This window comes from Ceratotherium simum, chromosome 20, assembly GCF_057802395.1.
Source record: "Ceratotherium simum simum isolate JZ-2026a chromosome 20, ASM5780239v1, whole genome shotgun sequence".
Taxonomy (NCBI): Eukaryota; Metazoa; Chordata; class Mammalia; order Perissodactyla; family Rhinocerotidae; genus Ceratotherium; species Ceratotherium simum.
The window spans coordinates 7405316-7430793 of NC_141919.1; the positions used below are offsets into that span (position 1 = coordinate 7405316).

The 25478-nt window shown below is 37.7% G+C and overlaps 1 protein-coding gene and 1 pseudogene across 24 annotated transcripts; one reads left to right on the forward strand and one right to left on the reverse strand.

The window, feature by feature from the left end:
- Positions 1-6490: 6490 nt before the first annotated feature.
- On the reverse strand, positions 6491-25388 carry RMI1 (RecQ mediated genome instability 1). 24 transcript variants are annotated; one of them, XM_087444372.1, is made up of 8 exons: positions 25133-25354; positions 23663-23714; positions 22822-22878; positions 18980-19040; positions 18302-18414; positions 11762-11859; positions 11306-11402; positions 6491-10484 (listed from the first exon to the last, which is right to left on the reverse strand). In XM_087444372.1, exon 8 carries the CDS (start codon positions 10475-10477, stop codon positions 8570-8572), a length of 1908 nt encoding a protein of 635 aa, XP_087300498.1. In that variant the 5' UTR covers positions 10478-10484; positions 11306-11402; positions 11762-11859; positions 18302-18414; positions 18980-19040; positions 22822-22878; positions 23663-23714; positions 25133-25354; the 3' UTR covers positions 6491-8569. The 24 variants fall into 24 exon arrangements, with proteins under 24 accessions (XP_087300498.1, XP_087300489.1, XP_087300488.1 ...); XM_087444363.1 differs by lacking the exon at positions 18302-18414 and having other exon boundaries at positions 25250-25379; XM_087444362.1 differs by lacking the exon at positions 18302-18414 and having other exon boundaries at positions 23663-23728; positions 25250-25359.
- LOC106803591 (V-type proton ATPase subunit G 1 pseudogene) lies at positions 11390-12138 on the forward strand (annotated as a pseudogene).
- Positions 25389-25478: the final 90 nt, after the last annotated feature.

Sequence of the window (25478 nt, forward strand, 5' to 3'; positions counted from 1 at the left end):
TACTTTAAACGTCAATGGACTAAATGCTCCAATTAAAAGGCATAGGGTGGCTGACTGGATAAAAAAACAAGACCCATATATATGCTGCATACAAGAGACACACTTCAGACCTAAAGACACTCACAAACTGGAAGTGAAGGGATGGAAAAAGATACTCCACGCAAATGGCAATGAAAAGAAAGCTGGCGTAGCAGTATTCATATCAGACAAAATAGACTTTAAAACAAAAACTGCAAAAAGAGACAAAGAAGGGCATTACATAATGATCAAGGGAACAATCCAACAAGAGGATATAACACTTGTAAATATCTACGCACCCAATGTAGGTGCACCTAAATATATAAAGCAATTATTAACAGACATAAAAACAGAAATAGACAGTAACACAATAATAGTAGGGGACTTTAACACTCCACTTACACCAACGGATAGATCATCCAAACAGAAGATCAATAAGGAAACATTGGCCTTAAACGACACACTAGAACAGATGGACCTAGTAGATATATACAGAGCATTCCATCCAAAAACCGAAGAATACACATTCTTTTCAAAGGCACATGGAACATTCTCCAGGAGTGATCACATATTAGGCCACAAAACAAGTCTCCATAAATTTAAGAAGATTGAAATAATACCAAGCATCTTTTCTGACCACAACGGTATGAAACTAGAAATCAACTATAGGAAGAAAATCAGAAAAGCCACAAATACGTGGAGATTAAACAAAACACTACTGAACAACAACTGGGTCAATGAAGAAATCAAAGAAGAAATCAAAGAATACCTGGAGACAAATGAAAATGAAAATACGACATGCCAGAATTTATGGGATACAGCAAAAGCGGTTCTAAGAGGGAAGTTTATAGCAATACAGGCCTATCTCAACAAACAAGAAAAATCTCAAATAAACAATCTAACAATGCACCTAAAGGAACTGGAAAAAGAAGAACAAACCAAGCCCAAAATCAGTAGAAGAAGGGAAATAATAAAAATCAGAGCAGAAATAAATGAAATAAAGACTAAAAAAACAATAGAAAAAAATTAATAAAATCAAGAGCTGGTTCTTTGAAAAGATAAACAAAATTGACAAACCTTTAGCTAGACTCACCAAGCAAAAAAGAGAGAAGTCTCAAATAAGTAAAATCAGAAATGAAAGAGGAGAAATTACAACAGACACCTCAGAAATACAAAAGATTATAAGAGAATACTATGAAAAGCTATATGCCAACCAATTCGACAATCTGGAAGAAATGGATAAATTTTTAGAATCATACAACCTTCCAAAACTGGATCAAGAAGAAGTAGAGGATTTGAATAGACCAATCACCAGTAAGGAGATCGAAACAGTAATCAAAAACCTCCCCAAAAATAAAAGTCCAGAACCAGATGGCTTCCCTGGTGAATTCTACCAAACATTCAAAGAAGACTTAATACCTAACCTTCTCAAACTCTTCCAAAAAATTGAGGATGGGGGGAAGCTCCCTAACTTATTCTACGAAGCCAACATTACCCTGATACCAAAACCAGACAAGGACAACATAAAAAAAAGAAAATTACAGGCCAATATCACTGATGAACATCGATGCAAAAATCCTCAACAAAATACTAGCAAATCGCATACAACAATACGTTAAAAAGATTATACACCATGATCAAGTGGGATTTATTCCAGGTATGCAGGGATGGTTCAACATTCGCAAATCAATCAACATAATACACCACATTAATAAAATGAAGAATAAAAATCACATGATCTTTTGAGGAATCTCCGTACTGTTTTCCATAGTGGCTGGACCAGTTTGCACTTCCACCAGCAGTGTATGAGAGTTCCCTTCTCTCCACATCCTCTCCAACACATGTTGTTTCCTGTCTTGTTAATTATAGCCATTCTGACGGGCGTGAGGTGATATCTCATTGTAGTTTTGATTTGCATTTACCTGATAGTTAGTGATTTTGAACATCTTTTCATGTGTCTGTTGGCCATCTGTACATGCACCCCTGTGTTCATTGCAGCGTTATTCACAATAGCCAAGACTTGGAAGCAACCTAAGTGCCCATCAAGGGACGAATGGATAAAGAAACTGTGGTATATATACACAATGGAATACTACTCAGCCATAAGAAACGATGAAATCCAGCCATTTGTGACAACATGGATGGACATTGAGGGTATAATGCAAAATGAAATAAGTCAGAGGGAGAAGGTCAAATACCATATGATTTCCTTCATTAAGTAGTAGATAATAACAACAGTAAACAAACACATAGAGACAGAGATTGGATTGGTGGTTACCAGAGGGGAAGGGGGGAGGGAGCAGGGCGAAAGGGATAATTTGGCACATGTGCGTGGTGATGGGTTGTAATTAGTATTTGGGTGGTGAATATGATGTAATCTATGCAGAAATAGAAGTATAATGATGTACACCTGAAATTTATACAATGTTATAAACCAATGTTACTGCAATAAACAAAAAATTTTTTAAAAAAAGTTGGAAGAATTTAAGGATAAGATAAAGGTGGGAAATTCCCCCCAAAATGGAAAGGCAATTAACCTCTTCCCAAAAAAATCTCTATAGAAAGATTGGTAATCCCAATATACTACATACCTACGCAATGACAATACTTAAATAGTTGTAACAATGTGATCATGCTTAATGATTTTTAAGTTTTATAATAAGCTTATAGAGAAAACAGATATCATAAATCTGATTAATTAACAGAACGCAAATGTTATCAGCCTGATAATCTTAAAGTAAAAGTATGGCTGCCCAAAGTTGAGAGGTAGAATGGGAAGATAAGAAATGGAAGGGAAAGTCATGAGTGCTAATGAGCCTGCTTTGTAATGAGCAGTTAGGAGAAATGGCCTATAGCTGAAATAAGAAATCAAGAGGTAAGTTCATCATTTCATGCTTTAATGATAATGAAGGGGTTCAGAACATGTCACCCCAAAATATGCCACTATGGAATTTTCATTATTTTGAGCTGAAGGCACTTGAGAAACAGCAGATGCAGGAAGGGCTCCCTAAATCCCCCCTTTCTACCTAAAAGCAGGTCATAAATTTTCCCATAGGAAAGGTGCCCTCATGGTACCAGGAAGAGAAGAACATCCTTGTCACCAGAGACTGGGAGTCAACACTGAAACGGACCTTTACAAGCAAACCTACTAAAATAACTCTTATCCTCCATTAGTTTCTCTCATATGTTTCCTATTCATTGTCCCACAATTACTGCCCCTAGCCCAAGTCCTTTTCTCTTGTCACATACCCACAATTTACCATTCTTTGTTTAAAAAGGTATATAAGCTTTTTGGCCTAACAGCTTCTTCAGGTCTTCATTTTCCTTTTGGAGACTTCTGTGTACACATAAAAATATTAAACAAAGGGCCAGCCTGGTGGCATAGTGGTTAAGTTCCTGTGCTCCACTTTGGCCACCCGGGGTTCGCAGGTTCGGATCCTGGGCACAGACCCACGCACCGCTCATCAAGCCATGCTGTGGCAGCGTCCCACATACAAAAAATAGAGGAAGATGGACACAGATGTTAGCTCAGGGCAAATCTTCCTCACCAAAAAGAGGAAGATTGGCAACAGATGTTAGCTCATGGCCAAACTTCCTCACCAAGAAAATGCATATATATTAAACAAAATTTGTATGCTTTTCTCCTGTTAATCTGTCTTATGTCAGTTTAATACTTAGGCCCAGCCACAGAACCTAGGAGGGTAGAAGTTTTTCCTCCCTTACAGTAACCAATGGGGAAACTAAAAAGAGTGATATAATTACACAGAGAGGAGGGAGAGAAGAGAGATAAGTAAGCTTACACTTTATCAGAGCTGAAATTTGATTGATAGATGTCTAAATAATGGAAATTCCCGTATTATTTAGAGATTAGGAAAAATCAATAGATACAGTAAATACAGAGTTTAGGAGTTAGGGAGTAGAATGGGGCTGGGTGGGAAAGAGTAAAAAGAGGATTGCTGCTTTTCATTATAGGTCTTTCTATACTATGTCATTTTGTAATTGTTTATGTATTACTTTGATAAAAGGTTTTTTAATGTTCTAAAAATCTTTTAATGTAAAATCCTTTGGAAAGCATTTAGCACAGTGCCTGGCATTCATCAAGGAGCTTACAGCCTGAGCAAAGATTTTTGGATCTATGTGTGGCACAAAAACTTCAAAGCCCACCTACTTCCAGGTTGGGGCAATAGAGTGTACTCTTAACAGAGAATAGAGCAGGATCTCCAAATATTCTGCTCAAAGTAAGACCTCTCAGGACATTTGCATGATCCTGGTAGCTGTAATGAGAGAACTCCAGTAATGACTGAGATTTCGTTTCCCACCAGCCTGTGCTCCAGCACCAGCAACACAATTTGTGGGGCTCAGTGAAAAATGAAAATTCAGGAGAAAAAAGTTCTGTTGACAGAGCAAGGAAAAAATACTGTTAAAGGTACTAGAATATAAAGCTGTTTCCTTTCTTCTGCAGTCTCTCTCAACTTGTGGTATTTTATATTTGCTTTTTAACGTAAAATTTTAATTAGCATGAATGTTACTGATACCAAACCTCTTAATCTCAAATTCCTGTGCCTGATGCACTGTAAGCCAATCACTGAGATTTGGGTGCTTAGAGATGGAAAAAGGTTTATTTGAATTGGCCAAAATGAGAAGACAGGAGGATAGGTTCTTTCAAATCCACCTTCACAAGAGAATAAAGGAGGGGGTTTTATAGAGCTAAGGGGCTTGGCAGGAGGAGTTTTAGAGAAACAAAAGGGAAATCAGTGTTTCTTTCACTCCAGATAAGCCCTTGGGCAATCTGACTTTTGGGCATCAACAGCAGCTGGGGGCTGGTTATCTGGTGATCAGATCATAAGTGCCTTGAAGGAATTCTTTTTCTTCTCCCAAACAAGCTCATAAATCCTTGTGACCCTTGAGTCACCCCTCAGGTTAAACAAGAAAACAGCAAATTGACAAAATTTTCTTTTTCATCTATGTCTGTGCTGGGAACAAAGTTGAAAGGTAATCATGTTTTTATTGAATATTTACAGCAACCCTCAGATACCTGGCTTCATTACTTTTCATCTTTATATTGTGCAATGCCACTTTCAAATGCAAATATATGAACATTTAACTCATGTGGAATCACCAAAATTACATAATTCTGATTTTGTAGCTTGTACAAGTATACGTATTTTGTTTTTACCAGAACAGTGAAAACGCTGTGCAAAACTGTCAACAGCTTTTATTTCATTTTACACATCTACCAATACTCTACCTTCAGCTAACTGATGAGCAAGAGAGAACTGAAGGAAAAAAGAACTGTAGGTTGCACTATCTTTCCCTCTCCTTCTATGTCATCATTTTCAGGGTAAGTGGTTGGCTAGAACGGAAAGTAACACAGGTAAAAAAGGATATGATAGGGTTCCTCAGTTGTGTTTCTTAATATGCCATTGCCTTCTGTCTGCAAAAGAAGTTCCGGTTCAAAAAAACCCATGATCTCTATGACTGTCAGCCACCCCAGGCCAGCCTTTACCCAGTGGTAGACCTAACACTCACACTTTTTACTCCTTTGACACATGCTGAATTCTAATGCATTGTGTGTCCACTGCAATTCTGTAATCAAGGGGCATCTCAAAGGCTATATGCCAACAGGGCAGCAAGGAAACGCATCAGATACATATATTGTGTTTATCTCCTCTGCTCAAGTGCATGCTCTACAGTTCCATTGGATGTCACTTACAAAACACATGCCCAAAGATAAAATTTTCAAGAATTTCAAGACAGCAACAACAGAGCATTGAACCAAGCATGGAGCCCTGCTAGGAAAGTGGCCCTGTGAGACCACACAGGTCACACACCCATGAAGCTGGCTTTGCTGAGCTGAGTGTAATTTAATTTGATTTCAAGAAAATAAATAAACATGACATTTCTCACACATTTAAGTTTGTGGAGTAAGATTCATACCTGCCACAGGTGAGGGTTTTGTCCAAAATTGTATTAATACAAGACTAGAATTTGGTTGTCTCTTAAAATGACAAGTTGTCTTGAGTATTAGGCTTGCTTTTACCTATAATTGGCCCTGATAGCAGAGATTCTATACCATAAACTGACTTTGGCATGCCCTTAATTATATTTTTTAAGTCTTAAAGAGCTAAATTTCCTTATATTATCTTATTCTATGTTTATTTTAAAATACTATATTGTAACTTTGATTACTCCTCTGACTATCTCCCTGACTATAATGGAAGACCCCTGAGACGAAGAATTTGTTATATCCAGCTGCTAGTACAGGAAATGCTCTATAAATGTTAAATATTTGAGTCAGTGAATGAATGAAGAAATAAAGTTGCAGGATAATTTAATGAGACGTTAATAGGTTTTTTTATGGTATAGAAGAACAACAACAAAAAATAAGCATTTTGCTTTGTTCTCTGGGTTTTTCCCTTTTTAGATCCCGTAAGTACTGTCGACGCAAAATAACCAATAACCACTCTATACATAAGAGAGAGAAGGTGAGTTTTACTTGAGCCAGGGTGAGCATTATAACTTGGGAAGGCAGTTTCCACATAGGAAGAAAGCATTCCGGAGAAGCATGGTTTTCAGTACAGTCTTATACTTTCTTAGAACAAAGAACATACATTAAACACACCCAGGATACACATTCATCAAAGTTTCAACGAGGTATTCAGTTGCAAATTAGCAGGTCAACATAACTCTGATGCTGGGAAAGGAACTAATTCAGGCGTTACAGATACTGGCGAAGGAGGGGAAAAAAGCATTCTTATCTTAGGAGAGTGCATTCTTTAACAGTTAAAGCAGACATACAATGTATGTTTGACAGGCCATACGTCAGGCTTCTTCAGTTCAAGCCAAATCAGTTTTGAACTAGAATAGTTGCCCCATATACCTCAATATGTGAAAATCTCTTGTCAGTAGCCAGGAAAGCATTCCCCTGCCTCAGATTCTCTTCCTAGTTTTTGTTAAGAACATGCCTGGAGTCATTCAGGGAAATAGGCTACAAGGAGGTAGAGAGGAGAAAAATGAGAAATTTGGAAAGGAGAGAATTTCCCAAGACTGGAAAGCAGATAGTGGGGTATGGGACCTGAATAATGAGACCCATGTCCTCCTCCCTGCCAGTGCCCTAGTAGGTGACAGGACTCAAAGAGGAATGGCTGGACTTGACACTGGGGCTCAAGAATCTAAAGAAACCAGGGGGCCGGCCCCGAGACATAGCGGTTAAGAGTGCATGCTCCGCTGCTGGTGGCCCGGGTTTGGATCCCGGGCGCGCACTGACGCACCGCTTGTCAGGACATGCTGTGGCGGCGTCCCATATAAAGTGGAGGAAGATGGGCACGGTTGTTAGCTCAGGGCCAGTCTTCCTCAGCAAAAAAAGAGGAGGATAGGCATGGATGTTAGCTCAGGGCTGATCTTCCTCACAAAAAAAGAAGAAAAAAGGAAGAAGAAAGTTAATGCCATCTCATTTAGATCTCTTGTAGTAAAAGAGCTATGCAAGTATATAGAAGATGTTACCATTACAGCATATATCAGCAAAATCTGTGTTGTGCCTTGAACTTGTATTATCATCCTTCAAACAACAATGGCAAAAGATTTTTAAAATATTTTTCTACTACATCTATATCACATTTTTATATATGTATTTATCTTACTTCCAGGTATTTTCCTATTATATTACTTTAACTAAAACAAAACACAATGTCTTCATTTTATTATTTCTTTAATGTTTTAAAATTCAAGATACTTTAAATTTTTTAAAGACAGAAGATTAATAAAAATAACTTTACCTTTCAAATGTGACTTTTTAACAGCAAAATGGAAAAATGGTAAGTCTCCCTTAAAAAATAAAATCAGCACTTCCAACAAAACTAAAGGAAGGCTTACATATAGAGCTAATTCAGAAAAGGGGAAAACATCTAAGGAAATGGATAAATACCTTATTTAACCCAAAAAATTAAATACCTACTGGATCTTAATAATGAAGTTTTCAATATGCTATTTAAAACAAATTATCCTTAAAAATAAGTTTTTCAAAGCATTCAATGTAATCTCTGAAATGGTACCTTTGTTAACATAATATGTGCCTTAAATATACCAGACAATTATTTAGAACCAGCAAAATAAAAACCAGCAAAATAATTTGCATCTGAAAGCCTGATATTCTGATCCACTGGATTTACATTTTCCTAAGTATAATAATAGAAACAAATCTTTTGGGGTACTCAACATATTAGAAGCACAACTACTTATTTATAATTGTTAACTTTCAACAATATGACTCAGTAAACAACACAATACTTTAGCAATCATCTTATGTGAAATGACAAGTGGAAAACAAATTTCTCAATAACAATGGGTCACCAAATTCTTTCATCTAAGTTACCATAAAAAATTAATTTATTTAAAAAAATCTAAACACACAAACATGATGAAACATTTTTAAATTAAACTGAAATAAGCTATGAAACTTCCTTTCTCCCTTTTACAAAAAGAAAGTTTCAAAAATAAAAGGATAAATTTAATTCTAAATATTTCTTATTGTTTTCTAATACTATTTGGTAAATTATTTATTCAATCGCTTTTTTAGGTTCTCAAAGTGTTCCATATCAACATCTTGTAATGCTAGTACCATTGCTTTAGACAAGGTGGGATTAAATGAAATAGTCATTAGACAGCACAAATCTATTAGATCTCTCTGACATTTCTGCAAACCTTCCAGGAACTTTCGATATTGAAGAGGATCTTTTTTTAACTGTTTCATTTCTGGTACTGAATACCCTATCAGGCTAGTAAGTATTTCATCTACAAAGTCTACATCTAGATATGCAGTACCATCAGAAATCTTTGCTGTTATACTCCAAAGGCCACCAGAAGCTGAGAGATTTCCAGTTAAGGTTACAATAAATGCTTTGACTGTCACTGTTGTAACTTCCTTTGGTTTGCTGGCCATTAGAACAGACAAATAGACAAAAGGTGGAGAATACAAATCCATGGCAATGGAAAGATTAGTGTTATTCTCTGATGATCTTAAAGAATGGGTCTGTAAATGGTGATCACTTTCATCAGAAATTTGTGAACTCTTTTTTGGTACATAATTGACCAGCTCTCCATTTAATATTTTATTATTTAAGGAATGTCCATCTGAATTGCTGATGGTTTGTTTTACTTTATTATCTGTCTCTGAGTTCTTATCTTTATTTGTAAAATCATGGGGTAGGGGTACCTTATGATGAATTGAAAAAACACTACTGTTTTGGTCTCTAGCAGATGGACAACTAAAAGATTTGTCTTCATTAGTCATTTGTTCAGATAAATTTTTTTCATTCCAATTACTGTTTCCATTTTTGCAAATCAAAGAAAAATTATTTGGAGTATTAGGTTTATGTGAAAATCTCTCTATACTTTCATCTGTGGTTCTGTTCAAAGGCAATGGCTGCAATTCTTTAGTCTCCGTTTGTTCTTTCTGGACACTTTCTTCTAAAAGCAAGGCCTCCTCCAATGAAAAGTCATCTAATTCCCCAGCAATGAAATGCATGGATTGATTTGGTGGTTTCTCCTTTGGTCTTGGAGAAATAATAAGTCCTGGTTCAAAACTTGACTGTCTTGTGGGAACAGTATTTGAGGAACTACCTGTACTGAAACATCTTCTTTCCAAGGAGGTGTCATTATTTGCTGCAAGCTCATCACTTTCATCCAGACTTGCCAAGAGTTCTTCATCAGACGGTCCCAACGCAGGATCTAGAGCGTCTGTAATTCTGGAGATGCTTTGGTTAGAATTACTTGGTGTGACTGAAGCTACAGGATCAGGTTCCCCAATTAATCTTGCAAGTACTTTTTCTTGGGCATATTCCTCTAAAAGAGAATCTACTTCTCCTCCTAATACCTTCACATTTTCTGGTTTCAATAAGAGAACACCAAGACGGAAAGAAATGTTCCCATAAATCAAAATTTTTGTACCTGGAGGAAGATCACTATTAAGAGCTGGGATAGACTGATATTCCATTCCCTGCATTTGTACAATTCCATCAGTTAGCTGTAGCATCAACAGTCGTGAAGGCTTTGCTTCCCAATGTTTTTGGGTTACTTGTGTTTCAGCTGTAATTAGATCATTTGTTGTATTCTTTCCTCTTAATTTTTGTATCTGCGAATATGCAGGTTGACTTACATCAACCAATGAATTAATCTGCAGAGCAAAAAATCCATTCAGTTCTCCTTTTGGAACTTCTAAAATGCCATCAGGCAAAAGAGGATGCTCCAAATCTCTCAGGTCGGTAAGAAGCCATTGCTCAAATACTTGTTTATTCAATTGTTCCTGACTCAAATTAACATTATCATTTTCTTCTTGGATCCAGTTAATACAAGCTTCCAGCCACATTAGAGGTACCTTAACATGCCACGTAGCTAAAAGCCAGGTTTCAACTCTTAATGCAATACTAGTTACACTCATTTCTCTTAAATAAAAATTATGCATCTATTACCTGAAAACAAGAAAGAAAACAATTATGATAATTCAGCACACTGAAGTATAGTTTCTATAATGCTCTACAATACACAAACAGGCATAACCACACCCTTTCGATTTTTCTCTCTTCAGCATCTTAAAATTCTTTGACTCTCTATGTGGCCAAAATTCAAATACCACAAGTAATCAGATGGTATAATGAGGAAAAAAACAAAAAGGTTTAAGAGATGTGTCTAGGTTTGAAAGCTAGCTCTGTCCAATTACAAGCTCTGTAATATAAATTTTTTAACTTCTTTAACCCAGCTTTTCTTCATCTGTAAAATGTCAATACCACCATTTATCTTACAAGGTTGTTGTGAGGATTACATAATTAACATTTGTAAAGTATGTCAGACCTATGAAAGACACACAGTAAACAGACACACAGTAAACAGTAATTATTATCATATTAATATAATAATCAGATCTAAACATGTAAAACTTAGTTAAGAAACTATTCACTAAGGTTCTTTTCATATCTATAATTCATACTCTATTAAAATTTATACCATTATGTTTGGCCATTTAGCACTTAAATATTTCGTCTTAGGATAAAATTATAACAAATAACAATAGATTCTGAGCTGATGTAAAGCATCTTATTTGTTTGGCAAAACAATTCTCAACACTCCTATCAGGTAAATATGCTTCTGATTTTCTCAGTATGATAAAACAGCAGCAAAACACTAAAGACTAATTAACCTTGTGTTCACAAAAGTATATTTTTTCCTTCTAAAGATGAAGCTATCTAAGAATTAGAATTTATAAAAGTTTTAATACGTCCATAAGAAAACTTACCATTTGGAACAGAAGCACAGGACTTGATGACAGGATTTGGAAGTAGTTGTTCAGTGGAGTAGTTGTAACCTCTACTGCTCAGAAATGGCCCTGGGGGCTAAGACAAGAAGCAATAACGGTTATAAGATGAAGCTGCAAAAACAATCACTGGCCTATTTTCATAAGTGCAAGAGTCTGATGGTAGTTTTGGGGGTTCCTGTTATCAATCAGGGTAGAGTGGAGGTAAAACAGAATAAAAACACGAGGTTTGAAGTAAGATAAATAGAAGTGACCATGAGAAACTTACACAATCTCTCTAAGCTTGTTTCCTTGTCTACATACTTACTTCAGAGGGCTACTGTGAAAACTGAAGTAGAGAGGAGAGGACAGCCAGCAGGGCACAGGCACAGGCTCAGACCTTGGGCAGCTGGGTCAGCTGACCCAAGGCGGCAATTTAGCCCCACGTAGGCCACTAACCTTGGCCTCAGAGTCATCACTGCCACGGCCAGTCAGCCACAGGGCATCCAGCAGCTGCTGTAGGCCAAGAAGTGGGTTGCCCAGAAGGTGTCCAAGGCCTGCAAGCAAAAGAACCAGAGGCTGAAGCAGGCCAAAGCAGCTCAGGCTGCAACTGAACAGTACTGCCTACAGAGGGAGAAAGGGTTCATGGCCAGGGAAGCCGCAGCTCTGGGATCCACGGCAACAGCAGCACATAAGTGGAGAAGGAGACCCAGGAGAAGACGACCATCCTCCAGACCTACTTTCAGCAGAACAGGGATGAAGTCCTGGATAACCTCTTGGCCTTTGTCTGCGATATCTGGCCAGAAATCCATGAAAAATGCCATACAAATGGATAGGGGAAGAAAAAAGAAGTGCCTGTTCCATGTACTAGCATTTTAGATGCCTTCATGGAATATGAAGCTTTAGCAAAGCTCAAGTTATATTCTTGTGAAAAGGAATTAAACTATTTCTGTATGTTACATAGTAGCTCCCTTCACTTTTTGGAGAATAAAAACCTGGCTTCTTTGTACAAAGTCAGAGCTTAGTGCAAAGGTTAAATTTTTTATCTCATATTTCTTTAAAATTTAATGGGTATACATTGTCTGGTTTCCTATGTCTTTTAGCTCAAGCAACATATATGTCAATACTTTCTTTCTTTCTTAGATGTAGTAAAAAAATTAATTTTTTGAAGAAAGAAAAGGATTAAAATTTTTAAAAAATTAAAATCGTCCCATTTGCAACAACATGGATGGGACTGTTAAGTGAAATAAGCCAGAAAGAGAAAGACAAACACTGTATGATCTCACTCATATGTGGAATATAAACCAACACATGGACACAGAAAACTGTACTGTGGTTACCAGGGGCAGTGGGGGTGGGGGGTGGGCACAAGGGGTGAAGGGAGTCATATACATGGTGATGGACAAACAAAAATGCACAACCCAAAATTTCACAATGTTAAAAACCATTAAAACATCAATGAAAACAAAATGTTTATTTTAAAATATTACACCCTACAGTGTAAATAAAATATGATTTAAGAATAAAAAAAAAAAAGATAAGGCCTAAAACTGAAAAATCAAGAAGTAGCAATATTTGCATGGTTTCCAGAGCCAAAGAAGCGAATACAAAAAAGTATCAGCTAGAAAAATATAAAGTGGTTGCTTCTGGGGAAGAGAAACAAAGGAGGAGGAGGGCAGGGGATTACTATTTTTCAAAACAACTCTTTAAAGTTTGATATTTTAAATGATATATACAAAACTTTTGTTTTCTTTCATCTTATCCTATGTTCCATTGATTTCTTTGTATTGATGTTTAACTTTTGGGGGAGATTTTCTTAATGTTAACTTCCATGTCTTCTACTGAGTTCTTCATTTCTGCTACTGGCAATGAACAAAATAGTACAACAGTATGTATGTTTAAAAATTAAAGGTATGAAGGACAAAATGCTGTCCCCCTAAGATCAAGAATAAGGTGAGCCAGCCCCAATAGCCTAGCGGTTAAAGTTCGACGCTCTCCGCTTTAGCGGCCTGGGTTCAATTCTGGGTGCAGAACCACACCACTCATCAGTCAGTAGCCATACTGTGGTGGAGGCTCGCAGAGAAGAACCAGAAGGATTTATAACTAGAACATACAAATCTGTACTGGGGCTTTGAGGATGAAAAAAAAAAGAGAGGCAGATTGGCAACAGATGTTAGCTCAGGGTGAATCTTTCCCAGAAAAAAAAAAAAAAGAAGGAAACTAAAGAAAAAAAAAAAAAAAGATGTCCACTCGCAACACTCAACATTGTACTGGAGGCCCTTGCCAGTGCAATACAGCAAGAAAAAGAAATAAAAGGTATACAGATTATAACAGAAAAAAATAGCATAAAGACAGACATATAGACCAATAGAAGAGAATATAGAGCCCAGAAATAAACTCTCACATATATGGTCAAATGATCTTCAACAAGGGTGCCAAGATGACACAATGGGGAAGGGACAGTCTCTTCAACAAACGGTGCTGTGAAAACTGGATATCCACATGCAAAAGAATGAAGATGGGGGGCCGGCCCGGTGGCGCAAGCGGTTAAGTGCGCGCGCTCCGCTGCGGCGGCCCAGGGTTCGCTGGTTCAGATCCCAGGCACGCACCGACGTACTGCTTGGCGGGCCATGCTGTGGCGGCGTCCCATATAAAGTGGAGGAAGATGGGCACAGATGTTAGCCCAGGGCCGTCTTCCTCAGCAAAAAAAGAGGAGGATTGGCGGATGTTAGCACAGGGCTGACCTCCTCACAAAAAAAAAAAAAAAAAAAAAAGAATGAAGATGGACCCCTATCTTACACCATAGTCAAAAATTAATCCAAAGTGGAGATCTAAACATAGGACCTGAAACTATAAAACTCCTAGAAGAAAACATAGAGGGAAAAGCTTCATGACGTTGGGAAGGGCAATGATTTCTTGGATGTAACACCCAAGACAATGATTTCTGGGATATAACACCCAAAACAAAAGCAAAAATAGATAAACAGGACTATATCAAATTTAAAAACTTTTGTACAGCAAAGGAAACAACAGAGTGAAAAAGCAACCTAGGAACTGGGGGAAAATATTTGCAAACCATGTATCTGATAACGTGTTAATATCCAGAAAATACAAAGACTCTCTCAACTCAATAACAAAAAAACAAATAACCCAATTAAAAAATGGGCAAAGGGGCCGGCCGGGTGGCACAGCAGTTAAGTGCATGTGCTCCACTTCAGCGGCCCGGAGTTCGCAGGTTTGGATCCCGGGTGTGCACTGACACACCACCTGTCAAGCCATGCTGTGGTGGCGTCCCATACAAAGTAGAAGAAGATGGGCACGGATGTTAGCCCAGGGCCAATCTTCCTCAGCAAAAAAGAGGACTACCATCGGATGTTAGCTCAGGGCTGATCTTCCTCAAAAAAAATAAAAAAAAAAAAGCGGGCAAAGGATTTGAATAGACTTTTCTCCAAAGAAGATATATGAATGGCCAACAAGCATATGAAAAGAGCCCACCACCACTAATCATAAGAGAAATGCAAATCAAAACTGCAACCAGACATCACCTCACAACCCACAGGATGGCCACTAATAAAAATAACAGAAAATAACAAGTGTTGGTGAGAATGTGGAGAAATTGGAACCCTTGTGTACTGTTAGTGGGATTGCAAAATTGTGCAGCAGTTATGGAAAACATTATGGAGGTTCCTTAAAAAATGAAAAATAGAACTATCACATGACCCAGCAATTCCACTTCGAGGTATATATCCAAAGGAATTGAAAATAAAATCTCAAAGAGATATTTGTACATCCATATTCATTGCAGCATTATTCACAATAGCCAAGATGTGGAAGCAATCTAAATGTCCATCGACACATGAATGGATAAAGAAAATGTGGTATATATAAGAAGGAACATTATTAGGAAATCCTGTCATCTGCTACAATGTGGGTGAACCTTAAGGATATAATGCTAAGTGAAATAAGCTAATCATAAAAGACACATGATTCCACTTACATGAGGCATCTAAAGTAATCAAACTCATAAAAATAGAAAGTAGTCTTGTGGTTGCCAAGGGCTGAGGGGAGGGAAAAATGCAGAGTTGTTCAATGGATAAACAGTTTCATTCATGCAAGATAAAAAGTTCCAGAGATCTGTTGTACAACAATATGCATATAGTTAACATTACCATAACGTACACTTAAAAATTAAGAGGGTAAATTTATGTTATGTGTTTTTTATTACAATTAAAAAAGAGAAAAATCAAGAGAGAGGAAGAGGGAAACAAAGGAAAAAATTAAATTACCCTTTTCGCAGAAGACATGAATGTTTATGAAGAAAATATGAAAAAAACTACCAAAAAACTACATCACCTGATAAATGAATTAGCAAGATGCAAGTGTCTTTTTCATGCTCTATTTAGTGCCATGTTTTTCACACTTTTGTGCTTTTTTTGATGATTTCACTGTTTAAAACAGCATAGTACTAAAGTGCTGTCTAGTGTTTCTAAGCGCAAGAAAGCTGTAATGTGTCATATGGAAACAATACGTGTGTTACATTAAGGTTTGTTTAGGCATGAGTTATATTGCCAATGGTCATAAATTCAATATTAATGAATCAACAACATACACTGAATAAAGTGTCTTTAAACAGAAACACACATAAAACAAAGTTACCTATTGATCAGTTGATGAAAATATGACCAGAGGCTCACAGGAACCTAACCCTGTATTTCCCCTAGGAGCAATAGTTGAGTATTTGCTAATTCACAGTGTTTACAGCAACTTTATAGAACATAACTCAACTGTACTAGCAATGAACAAAACAGGACAGTTTAGGGCTGGCCCCGTGGCTTAGCGGTTAAGTGCGTGCGCTCCGCTGCTGGCAGCCCGGGTTCAGATCCCGGGTGCGCACCGACGCACGGCTTCTCTGGCCATGCTGAGGCTGCGTCCCACATACAGCAACTATAAGGATGTGCAACTATGACATACAACTATCTACTGGGGCTTTGGGGGAGGAAAAAAAAAAAAAAGGAGGAGGATTGGCAATAGATGTTAGCTCAGAGCCGGTCTTCCTCAGCAAAAAGAGGAGGATTAGCATGGATGTTAGCTCAGTGCTGATCTTCCTCTCAAAAAAACAAATAAATAAGTAAAACTGTTAAAAAAAAAAAAAAACAGGACAGTTTACAATAGCAGCAAAAACTTAAATCTAACAAAATATGTCAAGGATGTGTATGCTGAAAACTACAAATTACAGATGAAAGAAATCAAAGACAACCTAAATAAATGAAGAGATACGCTATGTTGAAGACTCCATCTTGTTAAGGTTCCAGTTCTTGCCAAATTGAACTATAGATTTAATGCAATTCCATTCAAAATCCCAGAAACCCTTTTTCGTAAAAAACGACAAGCTGATTCTAAAATTTATATGGAAAGGCAAAGGAATTAGAATAGCCAAGATAATTTTGAAAAAGAAAAACAAAGTTGGAGGACTCATACTACCTGACTTCAAGACTTAGTATAAAACTACAGTAATCAAGACAGTGAGGTACTGGAAAAAGGATTAACACACAGATCAATAGGAAGAGAAGATAGTCTAGAAATGGACCCACACATACATGATCAATTGATTTTGTACAAAGTTGCAAAGGCAATTCAATGGAAACAGGATAGTCTTTTGAACAAATGACAGCTAAAACAACTGGACAGCCACATGCAAAAATATGAACCTCAACCAATACCTCACACCATATATAAAAATTAACTCTAAATGGATCATAGACCTAAATGGGAAAACTAAAACTATAACATAGTTATAAGAAAAGTTAGGAGAAAAATCTTTGTGACCTTTGTTTCTTAAGTTTTCTTAGAGACAACACCAAATAATCCACAAAAGAAAAAAATTAATAAATTGGGCTTCATCAAAATATTAAAATTCTGCTCTATGAAAGACACTCAAAAGTATAAAGACAAGCCATACACACACACCCCCATACATATACATGACAACCACAGACTGGGAGAAACATATAATTGACAAAAGACTTGTATCTAGAATGTGTAAAGAATTCTAACATTCAATAAGAAAACAAACTCATTTTTAAATGAGTAAAAGATCTGAATAGACACTTCAAAGAAGATATGTAGATGGCAAATAAAACACATTAAAAGACGCTCAATATTATTAGACATTAGGGAAATGCAAAATTAAAATCACAATGTGCTAGTATACATCTATTAGCAAAGCTAAAATAAAAAATAACTGACAATATCAAATACTTGAATTCTCATACATTGCTGGTGGGATTGCAAAATGGCACAGCCACTTTGGAAAACAGATTAGTAGTCTGTTAGAAAGAAAAAGAGTTTCTTGGGCCGGCCCCGTGGCTTGGCGGTTAAGTGCGCGCGCTCCACTGCTAGCGGCCGGGGTTCAGATCCCAGGCGCGCACCGACGCACCGCTTCTCCAGCCATGCTGAGGCCACGTCCCACATACACCAACTAGAAGGATGTGCAGCTATGACATGCAACTATCTACTGGGGCTTTGGGGGGGAAAAAAATAAATAAATAAAATATTTAAAAAAGAAAAAAAAGAAAAAGAGTTTCTTTCTCACCACACACACTTACCATACAACCCAGCAATCACATTACTACGTATTTACTTAAGAGAAATGAAAACTTACACTAATAAAAAACGTCTATGTGAATGTTTATAGTAGCTTTATTCATAACACCCAAAACAACCCACATGTCCTTCAATTGGTGAATGGATAAATAGTGGTACATCATTACAATGGATTACTATTCAGTAATAAAAAGGAATAAACTACTAATAGATGCAATAACACGGATAAATGTTGCTATAGACTATGTCCACCTCAAAATTCATATGTTGAAATCCTAAAGCACAATGTGATGGTATTAGAAGGTGAGGCCTTTGGGACATGCTTAGGTCATGAGAGCGGGGCCCTCCTGAAAGAGATTAGGGCTCTTATAAAAGAAAGCCCCCCAAGAGACCTACCTTGCCCCTTCTGCCATGGGAGGTTACAGTGAAAATATGGCCATCCATGAACCAGGGAGTGGGCCCTCATCAGACACCGAATCTGCCAGCACCTTGATCTTGGACTTTCCAGCCTCCAGAGAAATAAATTTCTGTTGTTTATGAGCCACCCGGTTTACGTTATTTTGTTATAGTAGCCCCAACAGACTAAGACAAATCCCAGATGCAGTATGCTCAGTGAAAGAAGCCAGACAAAGACCATATAATTCCATTTATATGACATTCTGGGAAAGGCAATACTATGGAAATGGAAAATAGTTCAGTGGTTGCCAAAGGCTAGAGGTATGAAGGATTGACTACAAAGGGCACAAAGAAATTTTGGAGGTGATGAAACTGTTCTATACCATGAATGTGGTGGTGGTGATGACAATGATATGACTACATGTTTGTCAAAACTCATAGAGCTATACACCAAAAAGGACATAAATTTTACTGAATGTAAGTTATACCCCAATAAAAAAACTGAAGGTAAACACCAAAAGAATAGAAAAATAATAACTAACTTTCAAACTAGCTGAGGAAAACATAGAATAAAGAAAGGCACAAAAGGAGTGGTCAAGCACTATAAACAGAAATAAATAAGATGGTAGAAATATGTCTAAATATGTCAGCAATCATAATGAACATAGATTAACTTACCTGTTACAAGATACTCTCAAATTGAATAAAGCAAATCCAGCTGTATGCTTAAAAGATAGACCTAAAACAAAATAACATCAAAATATGAAATTAATTAAAATAAAGGCATGTTAAAACCTCCAAGCATGATTCCATGAGCTCAAAGCTTAGTGACATCTTATCCTCAAGACACAGATCTATACTTATATATTCTAAGATTTCAAAGCGCTTTTTTATTGCATGTTATCATTTTTTTTTAACCTCAAAAATTAAGCCAGATCCTCGGCTCTTAGGTGCACTCATTCAATAAGTTACCTATTTCCTCCACTAAAATTTAAAGAACACAGTACTGGCCGGCCCCATGGCTTAGCGGTTAAGTGAGCGCACTCCGCTGCTGGTGGCCCGGGTTCGGATCCCGGGCGCGCACCGACGCACTGCTTCTCCAGCCATGCTGGGGCCGCGTTCCACATACAGCAACTGGAAGGACCTGCAGCTATGACATACAACTATCTACTGAGGCTTTGGGGGTAAAAATAAAATAAAATAAATAAAATTATAAAGAACACAGTACTGACAAATGGACCTAGTATAATTTGCAAAGGTGTCAGTCATTAAGTAAACTGAAATCAGGACGAAGAGTACTTTCAGTAGAGTTATAAATTAAGTGAATTTTCAAGTATAATGCCACAATTACAATTAAGTTGTTTGCAGAATGTTTTGTACTATAAATCACTCCGGATACAGTATAGAGCCCTAACTATTACATGCAGCCATATTACACAAACCCTATTTTCTACCTGAACCTGTTAAATACTAGGAGATAATACTGTTGATACTTCTAGGAGGAGGAAGCAACCAGTAAAAAGGAAAAAAAACTGACCGGTTGGGTATTGAAAAGGTCACGGCTGGACAGAAAATGAAATGAACAAGGATGAATTTCAGGGATAGTAATCCTATATCCCAGCAGGTACAGCTGTATAGAGAACTGAAGGTAAGAGTTTGCTGAAAATAAAAATTAAAATCTCTTATTTGTAAGATTTTAAACTTTTTTCAAAATACTTTTAGATGCTTAATATTATCTAAACCTCAAAATAATAATTTATGATAGAAAGAGTAGGTTTGTCATCTATTTGAGAGAGAATGAAACTGAAGCATGAAGATTAGGACATAAAGATCATACCTAGTAGCAGATGCAGAACTAGAACATAAATTCTGCCAATCTCCATTCCTATACCGTTTTTAGACCCTGTTGACTTAAGCAAAAAGAGAAAAGAAAGCCAGGCCCTCATTTACGTATAAAACTCATTCATAAATGGCCATTCTATAAGAGCACTACACTGCTATTATAATGAACAGACTTTTCTCAGATTTCATTTAAATAACAAGCTCCCCTAGTGCACTCTCAATTATTTCATTTAAAAAGTCAAATAAAACAAAAACTTGAACATCACCTACTCCATCTATCTTTGTAACAGTGTCAAAACTAGTGTTATGATTAAGTACTACTTTTCCTGTTGCTATAACACTACTAAAATACCACATAAAATAAGTCTTAAATTTTTTAAATATTACAAACATATTTTAAGGCTTATGTGTCTGTTTATTTTTAAATTTTTTATTTATTTCAAACATGCACTTCCTTGTTTGTGCTGTTGAACACGGCAAGTGACAAAATTCCTTTGAAATGAGGGCTAGCCCTGCGGCCTAGTGGTTAAGTCTGGCATGCTCTGCTTCAGTGGCCCAGGTTCGGTTCCCAGGCGCAGCCCTACATCGCTGGTCGATGGCCACACTGTGGTGGCGGCCCACATACAAAATAGAGGAAGATTTGCCACAGATGTTAGCTTGGGGCGAATCTTCCTCAACCAAAAAGAGGAAGATTGGCAACAGATATTAGCTCAGGGCGAATCTTCCTCAGCAAAAAAAAAAAGAAAGAATTCCTTTGAAATGACAGTTGGGACAAATTCTGAGAAACACTACTCAGTGAATCACAACTAAATTGTTCTATTAGTGTGTGGCAGTTCTAATTAATAATTCACTCCAAGGACTACCCTCTAGGATTTGAATCTCTACTTTTGGAGCTAACTGATGTACTATAATTTTATAATAATGTTATCATAACTAGGCAAAGAAAAAAATTCCAATGACTAAAACCTTAAAAGATAATTAAGACATTTTTTAAACACAGCAAATGTGATAAGAGATACTTAACATTGTTCAAGGACTCAAATACAGCTAATCACAAATATTTTATCAAAAAGTCAAGAACTCTGGGGAAAAAACTGACTGCTACATGCACATTACACAGAATTCTTCATGTAACAGCAAAATAAGAAGAGTGGTGGGTATATTGATCTGAGACATGGATACAGTCCCCACAACTGCATATTTATAACAATTGCAATAAAAAGATGATTGTATGTATAACAGGATGTTTTCCTACAGGTTAGAAAGAAAAGTTGATTACAAATTTTAATTAAACAGAAAAGCATTATCACGTGGGATCTATATTATAAAGTTTAGACTGTTTCAATAACCAAGCTCCTTAATAATTTAGTAAATTGTATTACTTGCGCCTAGTCCTTCAGAGAATCCCCAAGGTTTCTGTTATTCCCTTTCTTGAGAAATTGAGTAACCATAGTCACTGCAGGTAGAAGCAACTCAGAGGGGAGGCATCAGCTAGGGCAGCAGAACTTCCCATCTGCTCATACACAAAAGACAGCCCCCGATCCTCAGGAACATCATTGTCCAAGAAAAGAAAAATATGGAAAAGTATATGTTTTCTAAATTGTACATTAAGAAATGTTCATACCATATGATCTACTTCTTTTACTTTCCAAAATTAATCTTAAGAAAACAGTCAGAAATGAGGACAAAGATTTATGTGCTAGAGTGTTTAGCGTTGTTTGTATAGAGTGGAAAAAACAAAAACAATGTAAATGGTCAACAGAAAAAAAAATTAAATATATTACATTTGATCCATGAAATGGAAGGTTATAGAGTCTTTAAAAAAACATTTTTAAGGACTATTTAATGATATGAAAACATGTTCATATTTTGTTAGGAAAAAGGCCAGATATAAAACTACATACTTTTTAAGCCCCATTAATTTTATAATCACACACACAAAAAAATTTTTTTTAATTCTTTGACATTTTGTGCATGCTAAACTTGGCTGGCCACGATAATCTATTTTCTAGATCATGACTGCAGGAACCGAGCAGAAGAGAATAGAGTGTGAAAATTCTATTATTCACCACTAAGACTTAGGCATATTTGATTTATAAATTAATTCTCAGTCAGCCTTACGTATTCCAATTTTTTAAAAAATAGAGAGGTACCATTCTTTTGGACACTGTATGTGGCATTCAACCAACAGCTGAGACTTAAAAACACTAACAAATACTTAAATCATAATCACTCCATGTTTCCACTAGCTTCATCTAAAATACAAAGGTAAGTCTGTGTTTTAACTCATTGGGGACGACTTCAAGGTAATCCCAGAATTTTGAGAAGGTACTCTCTGAAAAGTAGAGAAAAAAATTTACATTTAATGACTGAAATAAAAGGGCCGCCCCGTGGATTAGCGGGTAGATGCGCACGCTCCACTGCGGGCGGCCTGGGTTTGGATCCCAGGCGCGCACCAACACACCGCTTCTCTGGCCGTGCTGAGGCCTCGTCCCACATACAGCAACTAGAAGGATGTGCAGCTATGACATACAACTATCTACTGGGGCTTTGGGGGAAAAAATAAATAAATAAAATTATTAAAAAAAAAAAGAAGTAATCAGCAGGGCTGTTTGTGGATCCTCCACAACCTAATGTAAGGAAAAGACAGAGAATAGGTTTAGGAGTTTGAATCTCACCTCTGCTGTGTGACCTTAGACATGCTCCTTAACTTCTCTTAGTCTTAATTTCCTCATCTATAAAACAAAGATAACCACAATTTACTCGAAGAACTGTAGTAGATATTAAACCGACAGCAGAAGGTCTGGTACATAGCGGGGAACTCAGAAAATTGTAGTTATATTTTTTTTTTTTGAAGGGGGAAGACTGGCCCTGAGCTAACATGTGTTGCCAATCTTCCTCTTTTTTTTTTTTTCCTTTTTTCTCCCCAAAGCCCTCAGTATATAGTTGTAGGTCCTTCTAGTTCTTCTATGTGGGACCCACCTCAGCATGGTTGATGAGCGGTGAGTAGGTCCGCGCCCAGGATCCAAACTTGTGGAAGGCACGGACCACGAGAACTTAACCACTGCACCACCGGGATGGCCCCTAATATTTTAAATAATCATCCAGCTGGCTAGTGACAGTCTCAATTATATCAGCTTATCTAAAGTAAATCCTATAGCTAAGTAATACCAGCTCTAAATTCATTGCAAGTCCAAGATGATCATACAATTAATTACACAAAACAGGAGCCAGTGAATGGATCGATCGAGTTGGCAAGTCCTTCAATGAGCACAGGTATAGTTTGGTTGAAAACAGAGGATGAAAGGATGGTGAAAAGACAGCCTTTCCCGTTATTTAAAGAGTAAACCCAAAAAGCAAATTAAAAGAGGTAAGGAAGAAAACAAGCGGAAAAAGAAAGGAAAAAGAAAACTATCCAACAATGGCATCTAGAAAAGGGAAGTAATGGCTTTCACCAGTTGGGTCCAGTCAGAAGTCAGTAAAATTGGGAGGAATAAGTTCTTAGATAGGGCTGCTTACTTTGCATGCCTGCTCATCACTCATCGCTGTTTATTAAGGCAGAAAACGATGGCTGCAACAGAAATACTAGATTGAAAGAAAGCATCATTATTATCACAGTACCCCTATACGTGCCTATTAGTGTTAGTGAAATATCCCAGGCTTTAAATGACAGATTCAATTAAATGTTGCTAATCCTGACTGACAATTAAATCTTTATAATCCAAGTATCCCCAGCCCCTACATAAACTCATCAATTCTTGGTTAACATTTAATAAAAATCTGGTATCAGAGAACCAAATACCCTAAAAACAAAATGTGAGTTAAGTTTTACCTCCCAACAAAGACTGTAATACACTCTTCATGGTGGAGGTCACTAAAAAAAAAACTGTATTACTAATTAAAGAGAACTTTTATAAACTCCACAATCCCAGACACTATACTCTAACAGTATTTGTCAACTACCCTCCCAGCCAGTAAATGTTGGTGCTTCATGAAGTTCTCATTTCCCCCTAACATGAGTTTTATTCCAAATTAGGCAAGTAAAAGATAATGGATGGATCCAATCACAGCCATTAAAAAAAAATGCTGGTTACATCTATTTGCAAATTATTCAAGAGAGAAATCAAGTTACAATGGAATGAATCAGCACAAATTCATCATTGCAAAAAAAAATATGTATTCTGCTAATGGTGGATTTAGCCTTATATATAAATTATAACATTTTTATGTTTCAACACGAGTTTAGGGTTGTGCGTGAAGGCTGGGAGTTGAAGGACCAGGATGTGGACATCAGGTACTAACAGGCCTGCCGATTTCCCAGGTTTGTCACCGAATCGGAGTGACCTTCCGTGCCTTAACAAAAAAAATCATCAAAGCTTGGCACAGGGGCCTTAAAAGTAACCGAACACAAAGCAAGTATAAACTGAATACGCTAGAACGGTAACATATTTGAGGCGAAGTTTTTCGTCTGTTTTAATCTCTGCGTAATCCCCTGACACGTGGTAAACGCTTTAAAGAGTTGAATGAAAGGAACGCGGATGTTTACAACGTGTTCTGCGATTTGCATTCATTTTAGGAGATGAATGAACTTCCAGAATTTTTTCTTAGTACTTAGTACTTCCAGAAAATTTTCAGATAAACTGCAGCGACACACTACAGAATACTCGTGTCACAGGCCTCATGAACAAAAAGAAACAGAAACGAATGAAAGGTCTCTTCAGAACGGAGAGTCCCGTAGAGACGCCTGGGCTCTCCCGCGCGTCCCGGCTCAGGTCGGACCCAAAGAGGACAAGTTCTCCAGGCTCTCCCGCAACAGCCCGGCCGACCGGCCCGCGTTTCCCGGGATCCCGCCCGAGCAGACGGCGGATTGTGGGCCGCGAACCGCCAGCCGCGCCCCTGCACGGGCCACGCCTGAGGGGCCTGCGGCCCGTTACAACAGCGGGTTTCTGCGGCGTGGGCCGGGCCGGCAGGCGGGCAGGCTGCACTTACCGCCGCGCAGCTCGCCCCGCAGCCGGCAGCCCGGGCAGGAGCGGGGATTCCGGGCAGGGAAGGAGACGCGAGTACGGACTGAGGAAATGGGGGCATTCGTCTGGGCCTAGGACCGACCTGGGCGGGGCCGCCTTCCCCTCGCGCAACTGCAGTTCCTGGGCCGCGCGACTGTGAGAACGGGAACAGCCGCGGCGCGCGCCCTAATCCTTTTTTGCCTCTTCCCGCCCGATTTGCCGCGCGCTCATGCCCCTCCTCCAAACTCAAAAGACTCCTTCGGGCCTCGAAAACGCCCCTTTGCCGCCCCCTCCCTGTGCGCGTGAACGAGACAGCCTTTAGGTCTCGCGAG

What these genes read in the sequence shown, in the direction of transcription:
- RMI1 (XM_014795556.2), bottom strand. Translation starts at nt 10,477, where the DNA reads ATGCATAATTTTTATTTAAGAGAAATGAGTGTAACTAGTATTGCATTA.